Source organism: Mytilus trossulus, chromosome 6 (assembly GCF_036588685.1).
Source record: "Mytilus trossulus isolate FHL-02 chromosome 6, PNRI_Mtr1.1.1.hap1, whole genome shotgun sequence".
Lineage (NCBI taxonomy): Eukaryota > Metazoa > Mollusca > Bivalvia > Mytilida > Mytilidae > Mytilus > Mytilus trossulus.
Window position 1 is genome coordinate 77,238,463 of NC_086378.1, and position 27,313 is coordinate 77,265,775.

Here is a 27,313-nt window from a genome sequence, read left to right on the forward strand (position 1 = left end):
GAAATATCATTTGATAAAAACTGGTTGGAATTCATTTTTCCTTCGTAGAATTTTGTGCTCCCGACGTACCCTTTGGCCGTCTGTCCGCCTGTCCTTCTGGAATTGTTCGTCCCATTTTTGTTTCCGCACTCTAACTGAAGTTATTCTCATCAAATTCAATGACACTCATACACAATGTTAAGAACAGGCAGGGTTCGAATTTTGGATAGTTAGTCTTTTAGAGTAATGCCCCTTTTTAACTTGGAAAATTACAAACTTGAGCGAGGGATCAGCCTCGGACACATTCTTGTTTTATTTTGGGTATATATATATCTATCGAATATTAACACTAGATTCTAAAATATTTCATTTTAACTATCTAAAAGTATCCTACTTTATCAAGAGTTATATATGAACTTTATTCTTTTATAACTACAATTCCAACAATAAAACTGAAATTAAATGAAATAACTGTGAAATAAAATGAAATTCCATCTACTTAATGAGATTTTTTTAACAACGTTAATACAGTCGAGATAATGTGTGTTACAAAGATCCAATCATTCTTTACCTATACAGTCGGTTTCTTGTTTAAAAAATGTGGGTTAATATACTTTATAACATTTTAAATGCAAGAATTCATAGTTGAAAACTTCAAAAGTTTAATGGTTATTTTTTAACTTGTAAAATGATTTATACCACGTGATACAGGTATACACACAATACAGTGCATACGGTTAAAACTGTCTTCACCTGTTTGGATTTATTATTACTTTTGCAACTTTTATATCTTTATTCCTTGTGGATGTAGACTTTTAACTTTTATTTCTGACAGATGGTTTTATAACAAATTATTGCCATGTGAAGTTTTCATAAGAAAAAATAATACAAACATGCGGATGTTAATATTTGTCTATGTATTCCTTTCTGCAGGTATGTAAATTATAATATGCAATTTAGAGTATGCTATCATGGTTTATTCCTAATTGTTTGAAGGCTTGTGTTCGGCTCTTTTTTTTTTTTTACCTTTACGGCTTTAGAGCATAATATCAAACAAATCATTCACAGCGGATTAAATCAGGTTAAAAACGTTTCTTTTTACAGAGCCAACTAAGTCATGCTAAACGCCGTTTTCTCTATACATTTGACTCTATTCGATGAATATTATATATCTATATTCTGATAAATTTCATAATTGATAAACGCTCGTTATAACCCCCTAACTCGCATATTGTCTCCCTATTTCATTTTTTTCTCCATTAATTTGAGAAACGTATTAAATTAAAATGTACTTTTAATCCATCAGATAAGATGCTTAAAAACAGCAGCCCCTTTGACCTTCCATGCGTGGGATTGTCCCCTTGAAGGATATACGTGTTTTCAGAATACAGATCAAAGGGAAAAAACAACTAGGTGCACTCCAAGCTATAAGAGGGAGCTTTTAACTTTAACTTTTGATTTTAAAAGTAAAAAAAACAACAATCTGCACGTCGGTATATATTTTAAAGTATACATCCATCGGGGGATTTTCATATATAGTACATGCATATATTATCATATTGTTTAGTACGTATCTAATTAATTCGGTTGGATGTAACGGTGTCATTTCTTTCCTTATGAGTTATGTAAGATGTCAAGCCTAAGAAAAAAGGCAAGATTTATTATCAGAATTAATTATGTTCGTGTAATAAACTTCGACATTATCATACAATACAATGATCTTGCAGTATTTTCTATTATAATAGAAATTGTATTCAACTAAGAGTGTACACGTTAAAATGTCTCGTCTGATAATCATGATAATGATAGCATTTTATGTCAAGTTTTTAAGTTAAGATGCACCTTACCAGACAGACCATGATACCCTTATTGCATACACCAAAGAAGTTGACATATTGCTTATAATATAATTAGAAACGAACACAATCACGAAAAAGTTAACGTTGACCAATGAACCATGAAAATGAGGTCAATGTCAATTGAACTCTGCCATACTGACATATGCACCTGACAATCAACATGTTTGACCAATCGCGTATACTATCTGGAAAATCCGGATTTTATCACGAAAACTAAAATATGAGAACTGATTTATGAAATAAGGACCAGGGTCAAGTGAATCCAATCTCGGACTGAAAAATATACCATGTTATCGTATTGCGGCTCATATCGAGAATATTACACGATGAAAACCCTATTTTAAGCAATAGTTGTCTGTGTTATGATCTAGGGTTTCGTTATGTTTTTCTGTTGGCCATGGGTAGGGCCCGTCTTTCTCAAAATTAAGGTTCAAGTCGATTTTAAATTGGTCTAGCCTGCTTTGTTTGCATGATATAAACCTGATGCTCCGCAGGGCGTAACTTTATACGACCGCAGAGGTTGAACCCTGAACGGTTGGGGCAAGTATGGACACAACATTCAAGCTGGATTCAGCTCTAAATTTGGATTGTGATTAAATAGTTGACACAGCATAGGTTTCTGACACAGAATGAATGTGTTCTAATGAACTTTAAATTTTTGTTTTCTCTTAGAGCAATTCACTATGCTGTTGAATATCAATCCTCTCAAAAAAATGTTTGAAGAAATTTTCTTTTTATTTATGAAATTTCAAATGAGAAAAATTGAACCCATTTTTTTTAATCACATCCCCCTTTCCCTTATTCCAAAACTAATCTCAATTAAAATTTCTAATGGAGTTTGCAACAATAACTACTCATTTAAATACATCATAAAATATTAAGATGTAAAAAAAACTGCTTGTTATCACTGAATGGTAAAGATTATTCTAATTTATCAGTTGGTAGTAAAAAGTGAATATACATTGTATATTGAATATAACAAAGATTTAAGTTGATTCTGGACAAAGAAAGATAACTCCAATTAAATAAAATTCTTGCTATTGCACAAAATAGTGAAATTAGATATTTCTTGCTTACTATTCTGGACAAAGAAAGATAACTCTAATTAAAAAAAATTGCTATTTCACAATGTTGTGCTATTAGATATTTCTTGCCATTGCGCAATACTGTGCAATTGAAAAGACTTGCTATTTCACAATACTTAATATAATAATTTTTTATCCTGATTTGGACCAACTTGAAAACTGGGCCCATAATCAAAAATCTAAGTACATGTTTGGATTCAGCATATCAAAGAACCCCAAGATTTCAATTTTTGTTAAAATCAAACTAAGTTTAATTTTGGACCCTTTGGACTTTAATGTAGACCAATTTGAAAACAGGACCAAAAATGAAGAATCTACATACACAGTTAGATTTGGCATATCAAAGAACCCCATTTATTCAATTTTTGATGAAATCAAACAAAGTTTAATTTTGGACCCCGATTTGGACCAACTTGAAAACTGGGCCAATAATCAAGAATCTAAGTACATTTTTAGATTCAGTATATCAAAAAACCCAACTGACTGATGTTTTGTCAAAATCAAACTAAGTTTAATTTTGGACCCTTTGGACCTTAATGTAGACCAATTTGAAAACGGGACCAAAAGTTAAGAATCTACATACACAGTTAGATTCAGCATATCAAAGAACCCCAATTATTCAATTTTGATGAAATCAAACAAAGTTTAATTTTGGACCCTTTGGACCCCTTATTCCTTAACTGTTGGGACCAAAACTCCCAAAATCAATACCAACCTTCCTTTTATGGTTATAAACCTTGTGTTTAAATTTCATAGATTTCTATTTACTTATACTAACGTTATGGTGCAAAAACCAAGAAAAATGCTTATTTGGGTCCCTTTTTGGCCCCTTATTCCTGAACTGTTGGGACCTAAACTCCCAAAATCGATACCAACCTTCCTTTTGTGGTCATAAACATTGTATTTAAATTTCATTGATTTCTATTTACTTAAACTAAAGTTATTGTGCGAAAACCAAGAATAATGCTTGTTTGGGCCCTTTTTTGGCCCCTAATTCCTAAACTGTTGTAACCAAAACTCCCAAAATCAATACCAACCTTTCTTTTGTGGTCATAAACCTTGTGTCAAAATTTCATAGATTTCTATTAACTTATACTAAAGTTATAGTGCAAAAACCAAGAAAATGCTTATTAGGGACCTTTTTGGCCCCTAATTCCTAAAATGTTGGAACCAAAACTCCCAAAATCAATACCAACCTACCTTTTGTGGTCATAAACCTTGTGTTAAAATTTTATAGATTTCTATTCACTTTTACTTAAGTTTGAGTGCGAAAACTAAAAGTATTCGGACGACGACGACGACGACGACGCCGCAGACGACGACGCCAACGTGATAGCAATATACGACGAAAAATTTTCAAATTTTGCGGTCGTATAAAAATTAAAAAAAGTTGGACAGACGTAAGAAATGTTGGTGATGTTGGACTAAATTATAAATCACCACAAACGTGAAAGTATACAAAAACAGTTTCGGCAATTTAAAAACCATATCCTGTTTATACAAGCAAAATGAATAAATCACCTGAATATACAAGTTTTGATATAAATTGGAAATTTCATAATTATTTTCGACAAGGTGTAAAAACTATGTTTAACGAGGCTAGCAATTAATTACAGTAAACAAAGTAGTCTACAAAAATAGCTTTTTATTGATGTACTCTTGTTAAATTCCACGTGCCTCCAATTAAATATCGAATCGCTTAAGTCGCTTATAAATTATTATTGCGTGCATTCTTGAAAGTTTTCATGGTTTTACGTCATATCAACTTCAATAAATATGTCCATGTTTTTTCGTTTCTGTTTGCACCAAAACTTTGTGCACGCAAACCACAAAACAAAATGTGCAAAATCTTTAAATGTAATTAAAACTTAAAACAGGTTTTGAATGAGTAATTACAAAGTCGAATAAAAGTCGATTGAAATAACAAATATCCTTTCTCGTCCTTTTACTCGCGGAAAAGTAAGAATAATAGATTTCGATCTCTCTATGCATTTGTGTTTGTGTAAAATGTATATAAGACCACAATGTCATTAGACTGGTACATACTTTATCCGCGATCTCTTTATTCTGTAACAACCACGAACGGGTTTGAAAGAATTTTCTTTACAATATTTAAATCTGATGTCCCAAGACCCAATTCATCTGCCAAGCTAAAAATGTCACAAGTCGATTTTAAATATACAATATGAATGCACGACGTATTAAATGAACCAAGAAACGACAAATAACCTGGCAGGTCTCATTGTTATACGTACAATGACGTCCGTTTTATCTTTAATCGCCGTGTAATTTTTTGGTGAAATTGTCTGATAGAATTACTAAAACAGACTTACAAATTGAAAAATATTAGACAGAACCACACCTTTAATAAAAGATGCCATATGAGATTACAATGCAATCGTTCAATCATGTGTTACCACAAACTAGGCCTCAAAACAGACAATGTATATGATAGATATGTACCTTATAAAACTTCAAAAAGCTATTATTAAAGTTCAGGTTGTTTTTTTCAAATATTGAAACTTTTAATTAAAATATGGTCTGGTCCATTTTCCTATAAAAGTTTATCATATCAGAATGATTAATTCACATAGAGCTCAAATGAACAAGAAACACAATGCATGTTCACACCAGCACAGATTCATTTTACTTGGCTTTAGTATATATCTTACTTTAGATAAATTTTCACTTAACCTTTATACTGGCTAAATCTGATCCGATGATATTAGCATTTTTAACAGTCACTGACTTTAATACTGCAAGTGATATTGCAATATATAATAATGATTTGTGTATATTTATTGTATTAGATATAGGAAGATGTGATATGAGTGCCAATGAGACACCTCTCCATCAAAATAACAATTTATAAAAGTAAACCATTATAGGTCAATGTACAGCCTTTGCTTTTCTTTCTCTATATGCACGACTGTAGTACAACTTTGTGGCTAAGAATTAGATATAAATTAAAAATGATTTCATCTTCTATTGTCGTTTTTGTATTATCTTATAATGGACGTTAAACAGATTGGTGATTCCACATTCAACGTATGACAGCAGACTACCGACACACACAAGACAAATGAAAACTTTTATATGATTCTGAAATGAAGAAAGAGGGAAATTGCACATATTGTTCCATTCATCACTGCCTTAAATAACATATACCGTGTTTAATACCGCAATACAACTTTATGAAAGTAAACATTCCGCTCAAATGTTGAATTTGTGTTATTCAAGATAAACTTGCTCTGTGCTAAATCAGAGTAGTGGGATGCATTCTTTAAAAGGTACTGTTAACGTTTTTCAGGACAAATTTTTTTTTCTCTCCGACTGTTTACGATGTTCCACTAAATAAATTGGATGTTGGATGTGTACTGATTGATAAATTTAGTCTTAGATGCAAGATTTTTTAATTAGTCGTTATTGGCTTTGAACTAGCTGTTCGTAGCTGCGACAACTCTTAGATCTGTACTGTTGTACTGTCATACATCATGCACTGTCACAGGGTAGAGGGAGTACTGAAGGACTGGGATTCCGCTAAAATGCTTAACACCACCACATTCTACATGTGCCTGTCCCAAGTCAGGGCCCTGTAATTGAGTATAGTTGTTGTTTGTTGCTTTTTATCAAATGCGTTTTTGTTCTTTGTTTTGTACAGTTCTTGTATTGATCTGTTAAATACCTGTCCCAGGATTAGGGGAGCTTCCAATTATATGTTTAATCTCCCCATATTCTGTATGTGTCTGTCCCAAGACAGAAGCCTACATGTATCAATGGTGGTCGTTTGTTGCTGACTGTGTTTTTCGTTTAATATTTTGTATATAAATTAGGCCGTTATATTTTTCGTTGAATTGTTTTACGTTTGTCATTTAAGTGCATGTATAGCTGACTATGTGGTATGGGCTAAGCTCATTGTTGAAGGCCATATGGTGACTTATGACTGTTAATGTCTGTGCTATTTTGGTCTCTTGTAATGAATTGTGTCATCATACCACATCTTTCTTTTTTAAATATCCCAACAAAGTTCCAACAGAAAACTATATAGTACCCAACCGACGTTTGGTTTCAAAAACATCTACTGGTTTTCAAAGTACTCATTTTGTCATTTCGAATTAATACAGTTCAAAATTTGGTAAAAAGTAGAACACCATTAATTTTGTAGCTTTTATTCTACATTCAAACACGACACTCATAATTAAACTTTCTCTAAGATCAATTGTTTCTGAAATTTAGTTTCAAGTTATACTTCTATTCTTGCATTGAAGAGAACTAATGCTAATGGCCAGTAGACTTAGCCGTTGACAGCCTTCATATATTTGATAGTTTACATTGACCTACTTAGTAATGCATATTTACAAAGGCAATGATTCTTTACACTTTGTGAACAATATGAAAAGCTCCAACCGTTCATTATATCTTATGTATATACAACCTTGTAAGTTATACAAGCATAATTCTTGTTGACTGAACCCTTTGAAGTATAAAATTTGACTTGCACCTATTATATATATAATTTATTGAAATAACATATTAGGTTATTATTAAAATCTCTTGTGCGTCTATACGCAAAAACAGGACAAAGTGTGCATAAACCGTAAACTCATTCACAAAATCACAGGGAAGATATATATAACATATATGAATGAAATACTTATATCTTTTCAAAATAGAAAATCGGTGTGTACATAACTCAAGTTGAGAATAAATGTTACTTTTATTCACATGCCATATTTGGTTAAGAAACTAACATTTAAAATTTCTGTTCGATTTTTATCTATTGCATCAAAAACCGATTTTTTTGTCAACGCATATAATCTGTGTATCAATTTGCATTTCAAATTGCTGTTTACGCATAAACTCATGAAAGTGTTTGTGTGTATTGCCATTAAAACCAATCCCATCCATAAATTAGTTATTTTAAATGCACGAAGGCTCTGTCATATTAATAAAAGAAGATTTGTGATTCAAGTATAAAGGAGACAGCGCCTTAATGTCAAAATAAACCAAAAAAAACCCATCTAGATCAGCATTAAATCATTCCAATTACATTGTAGAGTTAAGATCATCGAAGGTGAACATTGTCCACAAATTAATTTCAAAAAGAAAAGATGTACATATGCATTTCACCTATTTTATGGAACATTGATCTCGTGATCGATTTGAATCGTCTGGACAGTTTTAGTGCTTTGAAAAAAGATGGACACAAATGGACTAACCAGTTGGATGTTAAATTAAATCAAGAAAAACATTTATAGCACTATTTCTAAACACTTGATATCACTATAAATTGCTAGTTTTGTTGGAAATCTATCAGCACATACATGTAGTTGGTTATTCGTTTTAATTTTTTTTTTCTTTCTGTTTTTGATGTTCCGAAACGTTTATTTACCTGGTAGTCAAATTTTGTTACATAATCACTGCATTATATAACATTTATCAAAACTGATTAAAGAATAGATTTCTCATAGTTTCTTTCTAATCTAGAGTAACTAAACAAAGAAAATATCCTGGGTATTAAAACTGACATGTTTAAGTTCGTTTTATTTAAGTATCGACGGTATTTTAATATCCTTTTATCAAATTGTTTATCTTTTTGTCGACCATTCCTTCAAAGAATACGAAAAAAAGATTTTTTGAGTATTAATTTTATCTACGAAAGAAAATTTGAATGAAATATGACAAGAATTTTTTCTTCTGTTACCTCCTGCAGAAATGTTGTTTATCTTTCTCTTAGGCCAAATAAAAAAAGATGTGAGTTACCCATTACTCTAATCTTCCTAATTTTTAAGCAACAAATGGCATACTCTTTAAGATTGTTTCTGGTCATTTTTCAATAGAAGTACTGTTAAAGTCAGAATGTCCCTCTAATAGACGCATCATAAAAAAAATAATGGCAGAATAAAAAACAAGAATGTGTCCTCAGTACACGAATGCCCAACTCGCATTATCATTTTCTATGTTCAGTGGACCGTGAAATTGGGGTAAAATCTCTAATTTGGCATTACAATTAGACAGATCATATCATAGGGAACATGTGTACCAAGTTTGAAGTCGATTGGACTTCAACTTCATCAAAAACTACCTTGATCAAGAACTTTAACCTGAAGCGGGACAGACGGACGAACGGACGGACGAACGGACGGACGAACGGACGCACAGACCAGAAAACATAATGCCCCTCTTCTATCGTAGGTGGGGCATAAAAATCCCTACCTAGCTATCCTTTACAGATACAAAAGGAAACACATTTTATTTTTGTCACGGGCCTTATCAGTCCATTCTCGGTAGTCACGACCTAGTTATATGATACGGTGTCCGACAGTCGAACTCTCTTTCACAAGACGAAGTTGATCGATTCATTTCTAAATCTCCAAAATAGAACCTCGAATATCGCTTTCGTATGACAATCTGACAAATATATATTACTGGACACCATCACATAAGGGCCCTCGACCATTTCCTTCGTACAATGTTAAGTTGCGCGTTTGGTGAAATTGCCAGAGATGAATAAAGAACAAATTCTAGCCTTTTGTCCTCATACATATGTACACTCACTTTCTTATGAAACAAATTGCTACATTGAGAGCTTCTGCAATCGTTTTGTGAACATCAAAAATGTTCACAAAACTGAGTAGTTAACTACCCTGACTGGAGAAACATGGAACGTTTTTGCTTTGGGATCGCAAAGTGCCTTTTCGGTATAAAGTAGCTATTTTTGCCATTATACGCGGTACTAGCATGTTTACACAATGTATTCACAAGCAAGAATGTGTCCATAGAACAATATCTTTTTCTATGTTCAGTGGACTCCAATTTGGTAGTAAAATTAGAAAATTCATATCATAGGGAACATGTGTACTAAGATTCAAGTTGATTGGACTTCAACTTCATCAAACACTACCTTGACCAATAACTTCAACCTAGAAACTTTATCCTAAACGGCCGGAACATTTGAACGAAAGGACGGACGACCGAACGGACGCACAGATTGAAAACATAATGATACAAAACCACTTAGCTGTCTCTTAAATAATTATTGTTGTGCGTATGGAAACCATATAATACAGTTTTGATATGATGAATTATGATTGGAACTCACATACTAAAACGATGTTGTATAAGTTATTCATTGATGCATCTATCAGCAAATATGCATCTATCAGCAAATATGCTTTGAATATGAAACATCAATCCTTGTGTCTGCATTAGGATCATGGCTAAAAGAATTTTTGTAAACCAAAGATATTTTTCATCACTATAGCATTTAGCAGTGAATGATCATTGTAAAAATAACCTTTAATGTATTTCTTTATCTACTTTCAGCTACTGCACAACAACCAGGCTTGAAATTCGAAGAAGGCTTTCAAGAATTTCTGAACACAAACAAGTATAATGGTGCCCAGGTTGGCGTGATGGTAGCCAACAGGCTTGCCTATGCAAAAGCTCATGGAAAGGGTCATGACGATACAAACTTAGAACTTTTAGCTAAACATCAAATCTCAGCCATATCTAAAGCTTTCACATCTATAGCAATTCTTAAACTGTACGATGAAGGCAAACTAACTTTAGATTCCAAAGTGTTTGGCACAGAAGGTATTCTACCGGAAGTCAAACCATGGAAAGAAGAAAATATAGACAAACGAATTTACGATATCACTGTTGAAAATTTACTGTACCATACAGCTGGGTGGGATTATGTCCATTCAAGTATGGCAGACCCAATGCTTAATTCAGCATTGCTAAAAAGAGGTGAAACAACAAAAAACATCAGCAAGGAAATGAAACTCGTAACAGATGAAACATCGCGTGACATCATACGGTACATGTTATCTGCAAAATTGGATTACACACCTGGAACAAAATCCGTTGTTTCTAACTTGGGGTATGTGATTCTTGGTAGAATTATTGAAGAAGTTTCGGATTTTCCATATGAGGATTATGTAAAAACGAACATATTATTTCCATGTGGAATGATGCATACACGGATTGGGAAGATACATCGTTGTGTAAAACATGACAACGACCCTGCATTCAAATGCGAGGTCGCCTCGCGCCTCGTCGATGCTGCATTGGGATGGGAATCTAATATGTACGATTTGGCGCGGTTTTCACAATGTATGGACGGATCAGTTGATTTTTCTATCATCAGTGATAAAATGGCAAATTTGTTAATACGTAAACCAAAAGCAGTCCCGGTTCAACACAGTGACACGTGGATAGGTCCCGGATTTCATGTTAATAATAAAGGAGCGATCTGGGTAGAGAGTGAGCGTTACACGAACGATCTGCTCTTCTATCACACGGGACCTTTTCATGGAAAGTTAAAGTCAATTCTAGAGAAACATAAGCCAACAGCCTTGATCGTTTTGCTTGAAGGTCAAAACTACGCACCAATCAAATATCTCGTTCGTGAAATGGTGCACGAGGAAACCAACTGGCCATTGGAAAACCTTTTATTTGATGACGTAGCTGACGTCACCTTAAAAGTTGGGAACATTGACAGAATAATCAAATATGAGATTAATGAACATCATATTAAACCGTACACGCATGCGATTGGACAATTACGATATGACATCAAATGGATTCATGGTCACATGTTTTCCGGGTCTTCTATATTTACTGTGATTGCCGAAAAAACTAATATACCCATTTATGATAAAGTGATTGTTGAAAGCGGACTAAGTGAAAAAAGACTGCAGACACAAAAACTTCACCTTGAAAAGTCTAATTATAATTTGACTTTTCTGCATACATATCGAAGTTACACACATGATAAAAGAGCGGTTTTCTTGGCCATTTACAGAAAGCATGCGTATGCAAATACAACCATCATCCGATACGGAGAGGAACATTACACACAACCGTATCGCAAACTACTCCATCTATACGAGGAAAGAGGGTTTTATCCCACATCTCAATCTATTGTACACAGTGGCTATGATGGTCTAGTTTCGTTCATACTTGAAGAAGACCTCACATCAAAAGAAAAGAAGAGTTTTAAATCTTATTGTGAAATCGGTCACCATCGACTGAACAACCTCGTCATGTCCAGCTTTCGCCATGGACGCCGTTTGAAATATCTCGACTCATCGAACTACTTCGGAAAACCAGTGTTTTCTGCCATTTTTATAAAAGAGAAAATGAACAAAATTATGTTCAATAGTAACATTAACGAAGCAGAGCTGATGACACTATTGACCGACCAACAAAGAAACGGACTTCTTCCCTCAATAATTGTTGGATACACAGACAAATACGGCGATCTCAAATATGCTACATATTTAGAACCCCCAAAGGAATAATGTTTTAAACACAAGTGATCATAACAATTGCATTTCAAGCGCTATAATATGCTCATTTGTATTATTCGTGAATTGTCGGTTCTGTCATGGCGACTGTAAATAGTTCATCGGAATGCAGGTGCTGAAGAATTGTGAACGGTTTAATAATTGTTTTCTCCACCTATTAAATATATTAAGACAGAATGGAAATAATATATGCTTGTTATGGAAGAATAACGAAAATCAGCTGGGCTGTAAGCTGTTTATAAGCTTTTAAAGAATGATGAGAATTATTTTCACATTTTTTGTGTTATTAATTTGTACGTTTAATTTTTCATCTGTTATACTTCATTGCTTTGGAAATTGCGCATTCATCAAATTACAAAGTGAATCGGGTTTTTAACAGTTTTGTTGAATCTTACTTCAAAATAAATCGCTATAATAAACATACCTGTTTTATTATATCGGTCCATTTAATGGAAAATTGATATAAAATTATTCAATATATACTTTATTACATACCAAATTCATAAATGTTATTTCGTGTATTCTATTTCATTACATCAAATGAGTACTGTGGATAAACAGATTGATTGATTGGTGTGTTGGTTGCTTAACATCCAATGGCAAAGGATAGAAAGAGACCAGCCGCAAGCGTCGTATACAGTGGATGAGAAAACAACATTACACACAAAGAGAACGCGATAGTAAATAAAAAGTCTGATAAAATGTACAATTGCTAAAATTATAATGCAATTTTCAAAATAAGTAAAAATTACCGTCGAATCCAGAATTGAAAATATTCAGAATTAAGCCAGAATTGAAAATATTCAGAATTAATCAGTAGTATTAGAGCAATAACTCCAAAACGGGTGGTCAAATATATTAAGTAAATAGATTTGTCATGCAGCATTACTGATAATTTTTGAAGTGTCAATTTGAAGCTTTACTTGCTTCTTTAGTTTTCAAAATAAATGCAAACTAAATTTTCAAATTAATTATAACCTAGACGAAGTGATGGCCCCGCATTCCAGTAACAAAGCCAATGCAAGACTTTCTTTGAAATATTACTGTGTCGTGAAGACACAAATAATAACTCCGTAGAATCGATGCAAAGTGTTATTTCAAAATACACAAAGTTGGCCATGACAAGTTAAGCATGCCTGATCACATAGACGTCAAGCACGATATTGCGTCTCAAATAGTAACGTCAAATTTTAACGTCAAAGGTCTATCGAGTATCGTTCACTGTATGGTGAGTTATCAGGAAACGCTATGCACCTCTCATGCAAGTACATGAATAAACTCCAAAAAATACAAAGTTCAAATGACTCCCATAAGAGCAAATATCAATAAACCAAAACCGTGACCACATGCACACCTTCAACACATGTACAAACAGTCAGCAAAGTGAAAACTTCTTATCATTCAAACTGGTTGAGGAGTTGTCCAGAAACGATATGCACCTCTTTTGATTCAAACTGTAAAAGGGTTTATATGGAATAGCTATGCTACTCTTATGCAAGTATATGCTTCAAAAATGAAAAAGTTCAACAATCTCCCAAAAGAGCCAATATTTAAGAATTGAATGCTTCTTTTTGTAACTTTATTGGGGTGTCACAGCATTGACTATAAAGTACATTTTGTATGAAGCGCAAATAAATGTGCGAACGGTCAACGCTTTTACAATCCTATGAAGTTTCAAAAAGAAGCATTCAATACTTATAATTACATTTTTTAGCTATGATCATGAAAACATGAATTTTATAATTTTTTTATTTAATTCACCTGTACATTTTATTGTGGGACCACGTATTAACATGAATGATAAGTTTTATTGAGTAATGCAATTGCTTAAAAAAAAAATGCTTCAGGGAGACCACGTGATGTGCAGTTAGCCAATCAGAAGTATTATAATGAAATATAAATCTAATGTAATTATTAATACATATCAAACTCTGACCACATGCACACTTTCAATATTATATAAAAACAGCCAGCAGGATGAATACTTCATAGCATTTAAAAACTGTAGGAGGTGTTATCTGGAATAGCTATGTGCCCATAATAGGACGAGCAAACGGACGGACAGGGGTAAACAATATCATGCCCCAACTTGTAGTTGCAGACATAAGGAGGCATAAAAATAAACAAATTATAAAAAAGAAATAGACGAACATGATAACAAAGGATATAATTAGCATTACCTGATAGAGGAAATATACGGCGGCTGCGATCTGGATTGGATAAATTTGTCCTGCTGAAGAACTCCCAACAATTCTAAAGTTATTAACCTGGAAATTAATTTATTAATATTATCAATATTATATTTCATTTACTGTATTTATTTCATTGGTAAAAATCATCAAATATATTTGAAAGTTTAAAGTTATTAAATCAAGGTTGGATGTGTACTATATAAATCCTTAATTAAATTATAAAGATCAAAGTTACAATGATACATTATATACGTAACTATTATATATGTATTTACAATTACACTAATCCTGAGTGATTGAATATCGGGAAATAGTATACAGGTTAGGATTTTTTTTAAATATGTCGAAAGATGATGAATTTAAACATGTTAAAACAATAATCAGATAATAATTTGTTACCGTAAAATTGGGCGATGATAAACGCAAATTGATGTACATCACCTTAGACAATCGTTTACGATTAAAAGTGTCAAAATGAGTTGGCAATGCACAGTGAAAGCTCATGTCACGGTGAATTAAAATCACTAAAGTGCTTCTGGTATAAAACAAGGAGAAAAACAAACTCTTTACAGAAAAAAGAAGACAACTGATTTACTCAGCAAGAAACCAATCAAAACTAGGGGGAATCCCAACGCTGAAAAAATAGCAGACTTTAACACAATTATTGTCAAAATTTCACGGAAGGAGTCTAAGACTGTGTATTCATATTATGAAAAACAATTAGGTAATTTTGACTTATCCTACTGCACAACATATAAAAGCTGATGGCGGACAGACAGACAGACATAGCGCAAACTCGAATATATGTGTATATAATAGATGAATACATGTCGATCCGATAATGCAAAATATCATACAATTCTTAAAAGTCGACGTAATCAACAATATATCACATAACGTGTCATCAAACACATTACACTTAAACAATCCTCTCTGATATCGAAAAGACATCATACCAAGAGAACAAAGAAATTTCTTATGAAATTCTAAGTATCAATTATTACTTCGCCTCGCAGTCAATCACAAAGTACCCAAACTGCTGAAATAAAGTCATGCCGTCCTTAATGACACTGCAGTGAATTAAATTTAACACCGCATCGTATATATAAGTGCAGGGCGATGCGTGCTTTTGTAAGGGTATTCAGTACATAATTTAAAATGCAGCCAAAAAAAAACCAACCAGATGCGTTTAGTGTTGTTTCATAGTATTAATGAAATTATTAGGAGTACATCATGTACATATCACAAAAAAATCAAACGCAGTGAAAGAATAGCATAAATATTATGTATCAAAAGTTTCTAATCAGTCCACTAAATTGTCATTAAAAAGGACAGGCGAAACAGTTTGGTCAAAGGGAAATAATCAGTATAATTTAATATGACACGAATAGTCGGAATTTTGAGCCATTTTAAATTTTAAAAAGTTAAAAAGGAATAGCAAAATTGTGTTAGTGAATAGCATTCTGTACTGAAAATACATTTCAAAATGCATTTTATTTTAGTTTTTGTTGTATTTAGTACCTGGTACCAAGGTTACGAAGGAACTGAGGTGATATCTAACTCGAGATATCTTAGGTGATTTCAAATCCCGCACGTGGCAGGAGCTATCGACGCCAATGCTCGGCAACTATGCTATTATTCCGGTTAATATAAAAAAAAAAAAAAAAGAAGCTGTGGTATGATTGCCTATGAGACAACTTTCCACAAAATACCAAAATGACACAAACATTAACAACTATAGGTCACCGTACGGCCTTCAATAATGAACAAAGCCCATACCGCATAGTCAGCTATAAAAGGCCCCGATAAGACAGCTATAAAAGGCCCCGATAAGACAATGTAAAACAATTCAAACGAGAAAACTAACGGCCTTATTTATGTAAAAAAATGAACGAAAAACAAATATGTAACACTTAAACAAACGACAACCACTGAATTACAGGCTCCTGACTTGGGACAGGCACATACATAAATTAAAATTATTTTATTCAGAGCCTTTTTTCAATTTTGCAGGCGCATAAAAAATAAAAACTGCCTTGACCGTATTAATATGTCGCATTGTCAAACAAATATCAAAACTGATGAAAAATCACTCACTGTGACAGTAGGAAACCCGGTTGAAATAGAACAGAAGATTCTAGGCTCTTTGTTAGAGAAGGCGATAAATTCTTACTGTAATAAAATTGAGAATGGAAATGGGGAATGTGTCAAAAGAGACAACAACCCGACCAAATAAAAAACAACAGCAGAAGGTCACCAACAGGTCTTCAATGTAGCGAGAAATTCCCGCACCCGGAGGCGTCCTTCAGCTGGCCCCTAAACAAATATATACTAGTTCAGTGATAATGAACGCCATACTAATTTCCAAAGTGTACACAAGAAACTAATATAAAAATAATACAAGACTAACAAAGGCCAGAGGCTCCTGACTTGGGACAGGCTCAAAAATGCGGCGGGGTTAAACATGTTTGTGAGATCTCAACCCTCCCCCTATACCTCTAACCAATGTAGAAAAATAAACGCATAACAATACGCACATTAAAATTCAGTTCAAGAGAAGTCCGAGTCTGATGTCAGAAGATGTAACCAAAGAAAATAAACAAAATGACAATAATACATAAATAACAACAGACTACTAGCAGTTAACTGACATGCCAGCTCCAGACTTCAATGTTTACTATAGTGACTAAAAATTTAAAGTTAATAGAAAGAAACAAAATTACACAATTTTCTTCTCAATTACGAAGTGTTTTATTTTAAAAACACCATTTGAATAAGTTTACAATTTATCTAGTACATAGTTAAACAGAACAATTAGATATCTAGTCGACGACATGGGGTATCTTTCAAGTTGGATGATGAAAATGCATAACCTCCGAATTGTTAAAATAATTTACCACGGACGGAAAACATATCAATCTATTAGTTCAGTAATTTTCGTGTCTGCCCTTCCACTTTGTGACACGAGAAAAAAATCCCCAAAATGGGTAACAATTGCATCAAAAAGAGAGAATCGAGTGCACCTTTTTATGTTAGGGCGTGTTTGAGTTGAATATTTCGTCTTGATATTATACAAAGCAAGAATATTTCATACATCGTCTCACTTCAGATTCTATAATTTCTATGGGGTGGGTCTTTTCACCACCGAACACCACCGCACACCACTAAACACCTGAAAATCCACCAACCACTAAGAAAAACTTTGATATTATACAATAAAACGATAAAATAAATTAAATTGCATATAATTTAATCAATTTTTCGATTTTTATGGGCATCATGTTAAAATTGAAAATCAATTTAAATATAAAATCTTCGGATTCATCACTTTCCGGATTACATTGTGTGTGTGTTATAAAATTCAAATATATGTATTCATAATTAGTAATCAGTTCAAGTATCCTGTATCTCTGTTCATTGGTTAGATTTTGATATTTTTCTCTCTTATTATTATTGGTACAACTATTTTATAGAAGAGTTAGAAGAAACAATGGGAAAAAGTATATTTGAGGTGTCCATGAGGGTCAGCGGAGTTCAAAAAGTGGGGTGTTATATATGACTCTTCCTTTCTGTTTTCTGAAGATATTTGGACTTTAAATCTTCTGATTGTTGATTTAATAACTTCAATATTATATTTAATTCACATTGATAACGATAAAAGACAAAATACTAATCTTTTGTGGTGTTCAGCGGCGTGCGGTGGTGTTCGGTGGTGAAAAGACCTACCAATTTTTATATATCAAAGCTACAGGTTGACTTAAGCTTTATAACATAAAAAAATCACAGAACTAAAAGATGAAATATATGGGTCAAGTGAAATACCTATCTAATAAATCACAAAAACGGAGTAGGTGTGTTCGAATAGCTATTTTTTTTTACTGAAAGTACTTGACGACAGTCTTTCAAGTTGGATGATGAAAATGCACATCTTCGAAAAATTATAATTTTGTGTGATAAACATGGTAAATAGAGTTTATAGTATTCAACCACTAAAAAAATCTGGTCTGCCCTTCCACGAAATATTTAATTAGAATTTTTTTATGAATTTTCGAAATTCCACCTGACAACCGATCAGACAACAGTTTTAAGTTTAATCAATGCAGACAAGATCAATAACTGATGCTCATTAGCTAGTTAATACATTTGTCTTTCAAAATACAGCTGACATAAAAGGATCACTGAAGCATGACTGGAGCGGGCACCCCTTAGGTCAGTCAGCCCCCCCCCCCCCCCCCCCCCCAAGGAAAAGTTCTGGGTCCGCCACTGGTATGCAGCCCTCTTTTTCTTTCTTTTCTTTTTCATTTTCCACACAATACAAGGGAAGCAAGTCGCAGCTTATATTTAGAACTGTTTGGTAATTGTCGTATGTAGGAAATGAAATAGGAAACAAGCGCTCTGTCAAACTCTTTTGCTGACTAGGAAGACATATATAGTTAGTCTGAGGCAGTAATATTGGTAGAAAAACAAATTTTTCTTCTGTTATTGAGAAAACATCGAAATTAAAAATCACATACAATTTAGCTTTTTAAAGACATGAAAGATGTTATTCCGAAATTTACAAATTTAACTTTATATAGATACATGTATAGGAAGATGTGGTGTGAGTGCCAATGAGACAACTCTCCATCCAAGTAACAATTTAAAAAGTAAACCATTATAGGTTAAAGTACGGCCTTCAACACGGAGCCTTGGCTCACACCGAACAACAAGCTATAAAGGGCCCCAAAATTACTAGTGTAAAACCGTTCAAATGGGAAACCAACGGTCTAATCTATATAAACAAAACGAGAAACACGTATATATTACATAAACAAACGACAACTACTGTACATCAGATTCCTGACTTAGGACAGGTGCAAACATTTGCAGCGGGATTAAACGTTTTAATGGATCCAAACCTTCTCATTTTTTCTGAAACAATAGTATTACATCACAACATAGAAAAACACACGATAAAATATCAATTGTCAGACTTAATTCAACCAAAAAATTTGCATGTTTAGTACCAGTATTTTACTAAAATAATATGGAACAAAAGAATCAAAGTCCTGAATCATTAAACTTCTGTTTTGTCTGAGGGTAAAGGAATGGGTACAAGATAGGCTCTTGCTCCCGAATCACCATCCTTCTGGATTTTAGGAAATTTGTCATTTTATAAGATGAACATATTTTCAAATATGTCTTTACTCTATTCTGTAAATTGTTCATTTCAACTCTGGCATGTTCAAGGGGAACTATACGACTTCAATCAAACTGAGGATAGAAAATGTGATTATTGAGAACCTCAGTTGATTACAAAATTGATTACCGGAGATTCTGTTTATAGTAATGTCAGATTAAAATCATGACAATTGTAGTACGGTTTGCTTGTTTTGAAAAGACTAAAATATTACAAATTTAATAAAAGTCATGAAAATTAATTCTTTCTATAAAATAAATCATTAAATTCCTTAGTCCGAGATTACTCTGATGTCCAACGGCTGTTTTGCCAGGCAAGCTGGGACAAGCACGGCCCCAGCTAATGTCTGGTAAAACAACTGTTGGACATCAGAGTAATCTCGGACAATAAAATCCTATGATATTATTTCGTAGTGTTTACTTTCAACACCCTTACCTAGTATGTATGCAAAAATGAGCATGTACTTGAATACATGTACATGTAGTCCAAATCTTGCAAATATGACCTGTTAAAAGGCTATATTTTAATATCCACTTTTTGATATGGGACGAGCTCTGACGTCCGAAGGCCCGAGCTTGTCTGGCAAAACAGCCGTTGGACATCAGAGTAATCTCGGACAATAAAATCCTATGATATTATTTCGTAGTGTTTAACTTTCAACACCCTTACCTAGTATGTATACACAAAATGAGCATGTACTTGAATACATGTACATGTAGTCCAAATCTTGCAAATATGACGTGTTAAAAGGCTATACTATATTTTAATATCCACTTTTTGATATGGTACGAGCTCTGACGTCCGAAGGCCCCAGCTTGTCTGGCAAAACAGTCGTTGGACATCAGAGTAATCTCGGACAATAAAATCCTATGATATTATTTCGTAGTGTTAACTTTCAACACCCTTACCTAGTATGTATACACAAAATGAGCATGTACTTGAATACATGTACATGTAGTCCAAATCTTGCAAATATGACGTGTTAAAAGGCTATCCTATATTTTAATATCCACTTTTTGATATGGGACGAGCTCTGATGTCCCACGGCCCCAGCTTGTCTTGCAAAACAGCCATTGGATATCAGAGTAATCTCGGACTATAAAATCCTATGATATAATTTATTTCGTAGTGTTAACTTTCAACACCCATACCTACAAATGACCTAGTATGTATACAAAAAATGAGCATGTACTTGAATACATGTACATGTAGTCCAAATCTTGCAAATATGAACTGTTAAAAGGCTATATTTTAATATCCACTTGTTGGTATGGGACGAGCTCTGACGTCCCACGGCCCCAGCTTGTCTGGCAAAACAGCCGTTGGACATCAGAGTAATCTCGGACTATAAAATCCTGTGATATTATTTCGTATAGTGTTTCAACTTTCAACACCCATACCTAGTACAGTGGAGATCAGTTCTAACCTCTCATTAGAACTGTCAGAATAATCTGTCATAGAACTGTTCTAACCTGTCCTAGAACAGTTCTAGCTAGAACAGTTCTACCCTAGAACTGTTCTAGGTAGAACTGTCAGGATCAGTTCTAGGTAGAACTGACTAAATCAGTTCTAGGTAGAACTGTCAGGATCAGTTCTAGGGTAGAACTGTCTAAAACTGTTCTAGGTAGAACTGACCAAATCAGTTCTAACTGTAGAACTGTCAGCAGAACTGACCAAATCAGTCAGGACTGAAGAACAGTTCTAAATGACGTCACTGCAGGAAGGGCACTTTAGAATTTAGAAGAAAGAATCAGTTCCAATTACTTTACTATATATAATAGCGGATTTTTCTATATTTTTACTGATCAAAATTTACATTGAGGGGTTCAACAACCCAATTAATTCAACGGAAAACCCAATTATATGTCAAAACCATGAGTTCTCAACCCTTTTATTGGCTATCGTTTGGGTTATTTACCCTTATCTATTTACAGTCGTCGCGTAAACTATTCTTATAATATTTATAATTGGAAATTTCCTGTCATTCTAAAAATAGATCCCTGCATCAAGTAGCTGAAATGGGTCCCTGTTTGAGTTTTCCGTTGCTCAATAGGTACACATGTTTTTGTAAACATTTCGATCTTCTCTGTGTTTATCCAAATAGCGTGTGTCATGTAGTCATATTTTTTTCGCTTGCTCAGGATTTTTCACAACATACATTGAATTAAAACGAAAGTGAATGTCCGGTGAAGCATGTTTTCGGCTTCTTTTGGAAAACTGAGGGAAAGTTATAATGATAACAAGACTCAGCCAGTGTTTTTAGGAAGCGTCCAGTTTTGGTTGATGCAATCAAATAATTTTGTTATTAAAACGACTCAGTCTGATATATTGAAACTTCTGAAATTTGTTAACAATTCAATATTTTGAATAAAAAGAGGACACGCTGTCATTTGAATTATACAATCCATCGTGATCGGTTGTTGTCTGCTCTATGGTTGGGTTGTTGTTGCCCAGACTCATATTTTTGTTCAATGAGTCAGTCTGAGCTATGAAAACTAGCTGATGTTTGTTTCTGATGCGATATTTTGAATAAAAGTAGGAAATGATGGCACTCTCAATCAATGCGATTTTTTTTTGTGGTTGTTGATTTCCAATATATTGCAGTTATTTATAAACTACAATCCCTCTGGACCTAAAATTATAACTGATGTACTGTCCAACTATATAGACTTGCATAAAAAAAAAGAAAATATGGTTATTTTTGGTTGATGCGGTCAAACAATTTATTACACGACTCAGTCTGAAGTATGAAAACTACTGATATTTGTTTATGATTCAATACTTTGAATAAAAAGAGGATATGCTGGCACTATAAATTCATGCGAACAAAATTTTGAGGTCATTGTTTTCCAATATTGCTGTAACTTGTATATTATAGTCCCTCTTGACCTAAAATTATAACTGAATTACTGTGCAGCTATATACTAAGCAGATTTGTAGAAAGAAAGAGCAAATAAGGTCAGTTTAGATTGGTGCAGTCAAAATATTTTATTACACGACTCAGTCTGAAGTATGAAAACTACTGATATTTGTTTACGATTCAATACTTTGAATAAAAAGAGGTCATGCTAGCACTTTAAATTCATGTGAACAAAATTTTGAGGTCATTGTTTTCCAATATTGCTGTAAATGTATATTACAGTCCCTCTTGACCTAAATTTATAACTAAATTACTGTGCAGCTATATAGATTTGCAGGAAGAAAGAGCAAATAAGGTCAGTTTAGATTGATGCGGTCAAAAGATTTTTGTATAACAGGTCCGTCTAAGGTTTGAAAACTACTTGTAAAAAGATATCACATTTGTTTACAATTCAATATTTTAAAAATAAAGAGGACATGCTAGTACTATCATAAATTGAGTGCAAATAAAATTTTGAAATCATTAATGTTTTCCAATATAATTGGTATCCTTGCCTAAAGATAAACTGGATTCCTACAGTTTGCAGCTAAATGTATATAGATTTATATGATGAAATCAAATATGATCAGTTTAAGTTGATAGTGACTCAATGGCAGATCCAGAGCGGTGGGGGACCTCCTTTTTGACGATCAATGCATTTGAATGAGGACATTTAGTTGGACCCCCCCCCCTTTTAAAACTGCTGGATCCGTCCCTGGTGGTTTGGGCCAGAATAACATTTTACACAAAGATTAAGGTCAGATAATTTTTTTTATGTAAAATGAGCCATCCTGACTCCCCAAATGACAAATGTAAAACAATTGAAATAAAAATGCCCCCACTTTTCCCAATATTAACGGCTTAATCTATGTTCAAAAATGAAAGAAAAACAAATAATTTATGTAACACATCAACAAAAGAAAATCACTGAATAACAGGCTCTAGACTTGGAACAGTCACATACATGCAGAATATGACGGGGTTAAACATGTCCTCTTGCCGACGAAAAATTTGAAATAAAACCGGCAAAATAGCAAAACTCTTTATAATATTAATCGCTATTTTGCCGAAGCCTTTATATTTAGACAAAGAGTTCTTAAAACATATAAATCAATTCTAGACGTAGAATTTATAAATCAATATTTGCCGTCGGATTTAAAAATCAATTCTAGCCGTAGAATTTATAAATCAATTCTAGCCGTAGAATTTATAAATCAATTCTAGCCGTAGACTTTATAAATCAATTCTAGCCGTAGAATTTGTAATCAGAACTGTTCTAGAAGTAGAACTGACTAAAACTGTTCTAGAGTAGAACTGTCAGGATCAGTTCTAGGTAGAACTGTCCAAATCAGTTCTAGGGTAGAACTGTCAGGATCAGTTCTAGGTAGAACTGTCCAAATCAGTTCTAGGTAGAACTGACCAAATCAGTTCTAGCTAGAACAGTTCTAACCTAGAACTGACTAAAAGGTGTCAGGCTGACAGTTCTACGTACTGTCCTAGAACAGTTCTCCTGACAGATTCTGACAGATTTAATGAGAGGTTAGAAGTGATCTCCACTGTATGTATACAAAAATGAGCATGTACTTGAATACATGTTCATGTAGTCCAAATCTTGCAAATATGACGTGTTTTAAACAAGAGGCTCTCAAGAGCCTGAATCGCTCACCTTAATTCTTTTGGTTAAATCTCTCATCAATGATTATTTTGGCTTTTCAATTTATTTAAATGTTTTTTGGATCGTCCTATTTTCTTCAAAAGCCAAAAAAAATAATCATTTTTCTCCTATGTTCTATTTTAGCCATAGTAGCTATGTTTCTTGACATACAAGGAAATTAAATATAAAATTTATACTAAATACTCTGAAACTCATTTAGCTTAAGTTTGGCTGAAATTGATACAGCAGTTTCAAAGGAGAAGATTTTTTTAAAGTAAGTCAACATGATGAACAAATTGCGAAAAAAGTCCTTAAAGGGCAATAACTCCTTAAGGGGTCAATTGACAATTTTGGTCAAATTGACTTAATTGAAGATCTTACTTTGCTGAACATCATTGCTGTTTACAGTTTATTTCTATCTATAATTATATTCAAGATAATAAACAAAAACAGCAAAATTTCCTTAAAATTATCAATTCAGGGGCAGCAACCCAACAACAGGTTGTCTGATTCATCTGAAAATTTCAGGGCAGATACATTGTAGATCTTGACCTGATAAACAATTTAACCCCATGTCAGATTTGCTCTAAATGCTTTGGTTTTTGAGTTATAAGCCAAAAACTGCATTTGACCCCTATGTTCTATTTTTAGCAATGGCGACCATGTTTGTTGATAGATCATAACTTCGGATACAATTTACAAACTAGATACCCTAAGGAACATTCAGTTAAAGTTTGAAAGTATTTTGCCCAGTAGTTTCAGAGGAGAAGATTTTTGTAAAAGATTACTAAGATTTACGAAAAATGGTTAAAAATTGACTATAAAGGGCAATAACTCCTAAAGGGGTCAACTGACCATTTCCGTCATGTTGACTTATTTGAAGATCTTACTTTGCTGAACATTATTCCTGTTTACAGTTTATCTCTTTCTATAATAATATTCAAGATAAAAACCAAAAACAGCAAAATTTCCTTAAAATTACCAATTCAGGGGCAGCAACCCAACAACGGGTTGTCTTCTGATTCATCTGAAAATTTCAGGGCAGATAGATCTTGACCTGATAATAAATATTACCCCATGTCAGATTTGCTCTAAATGCTTTGGTTTTTGAGTTATAAGCCAAAAACTGCATTTGCCCCCTATGTTCTATTTTTAGCAATGGCGACCATGTTTGTTGATAGATCAAACTTCGGATACAATTTATAAATTAGATACCCTAAGGAACATTCAGTTAAAGTTTGAAAGTATTTGGCCCAGTAGTTTCAGAGGAGAAGATTCTTGAAATAGTTTACGACGACAGACGACGGACGACGGGCGACAGACGACAGACAACGGACGACGACGGACGCCAAGTGATGGCATAAGCTCACTTGTCCCTTCGGGACAGGTGAGCTAAAAAGGCAGTATATTTTTTGGTTTTTTTTTCTGTGACGCTTGGCAGTTGGCGTTAGGGTTGGACCCCCCTGTTTTACGATAGAGGCATATGAATGGGATATCCATTGTCTTATCTGCCATTACTTCAGAACAGTGGTGTCATATGCAGGTTAACTTCGGGTTCCTAAGAGTTTTCCCTCCTTCAATACCCTAATCTGGTTAAAAAATGAAGGTTATAGATAAAACTTTCCACTTAATTCTTTATTAATTGATAATAATTACAAGCGAAATAAAGATGTATACAAACTTACCACGTGTTTGACGTAAACAGGAACTTACGAAAACTTTAAATAAAGTGTTTCGGTTCCGAACTATTACCCGTTCAAGTTATGGTGTTGGTCTAAAAAAAAAATTCTCGGAAATCTTTGTATCTATTTGATTTTATTTGAAAATTCAAGTGACTTAAAAGGACACATAATATGTACATGTGTACATTCTTCCTATATCTATTTGGCATTGCAGTCAAAGTTTGCTACCATACCAACCGTCAAGCCTGCAGCTGTTCACATCAGTGTCGGACAAGTCATCGGCTGAAAACCTCGATGTTATGAAGAAGAATATTAACAATTACTTCTAATTTATAACTGCAAATAACGTGATATTTTTATCTAATCATCGGGTTTAATTATTCATTGAATATTTTATACATTAAGAAACTCGACTAAACGAAATTTATAATCAATTATTTGAAATTGACATGATTATAAGATTTGAATTTAGGAGCTGTGGAATGGTTGCCCAAAAAAAGATTAAGTTATCCACCAGAGTCCATAGAATAGAATAGAATAGAATATTTGTATTTCCCAAATTACAGGGCCCATAAAGGGCATAAAATCAGATACAATTGATTTACATAATTAGTAACAACAGCAATAATAGAGGCATATACATATATAATTGGAATATAAGCATTGGTCAGAATCAAGCTAAAAACCACATATATATTTTGAATAAAAGAATAATAAAATTACATTATACATGTTAATGTATTTATTTTCAAATTATTTACTTGACTAAATGTCAGTGTTCATGCCTGATCTCCTTAATTCAAAACAGTCACAAATATAACAACCTAGTTTTTCCATAAGGGTAACATTTTCTTGGGTCAAGAGCCATAAAAATTTAGAAGATTTATTTAAGTTTATAAAATTATAACAATTGTTAGAAATGTCTTGAAAAAAATCGTCCCTTTGACTATATAAAGATGACATTCTAATAAAAAATGAAGCTCATCTTCAACTTTACCAAGTGAGCAATTAGTACAAAGACGCTCAGATCTTTCTATATGCTTTTTTGAATATCTGTCTGTCTCAATTTTTAAAGAGTGAGCACTTATTCTTAATTTACAAATTGAGTCCATATAATCCAAATAGCCAATAAGAAGTCACCGTACAACCTTCAACCATGAGACAAAATGTAAATCACATAACGATATAATAAAAAAAAAAACATAATCATGACAAAATAATTACTAAAGTAACCTTAACAATAAGCCCTTGACAGACATCGACAACACTATAAACACTGGATTACAAGTTCCTGACTTAAACAGAAACTAGAAGAATGTACCGAGTTTTGATATATTTGCCGTATTTTAAGACTTGAGCACTAGATAACCTCATGCAGCTGTCTAACAATACAACATAAGTATAAATGAAAATTGTTGATATGTAAACTTAAATTGTCCTGAATGTTTATAAAAACAGGAAAATTACGGA

The 27,313-nt window shown here is 33.2% G+C and overlaps 2 protein-coding genes across 4 annotated transcripts in view; one reads left to right on the top strand and one right to left on the bottom strand.

Annotated features, from left to right (window-relative positions):
* Positions 1 to 25,937, bottom strand: part of LOC134721901 (uncharacterized) — a 33,595-nt gene extending 7,658 nt beyond the window's left edge. For 2 of the 3 annotated variants that reach the window (XM_063585184.1, XM_063585180.1), the window contains exons 1-2: positions 25,847 to 25,937; positions 14,418 to 14,504 (exon numbers count right to left, since the gene is read on the bottom strand). The gene's annotated coding sequence lies outside the window, so the exon portion shown is untranslated. Of the gene's footprint in view, positions 1 to 14,417; positions 14,505 to 25,679; positions 25,781 to 25,846 lie in introns of those variants that run through there. The other variant, XM_063585181.1, reaches the window with a different exon arrangement.
* On the top strand, positions 672 to 12,658 carry LOC134721900 (uncharacterized). The gene is made up of 2 exons (XM_063585179.1): positions 672 to 912; positions 10,250 to 12,658. Exons 1-2 carry the CDS (start codon positions 873 to 875, stop codon positions 12,229 to 12,231), a joined length of 2,022 nt encoding a protein of 673 aa, XP_063441249.1. The 5' UTR covers positions 672 to 872; the 3' UTR covers positions 12,232 to 12,658.
* Positions 25,938 to 27,313: the final 1,376 nt, after the last annotated feature.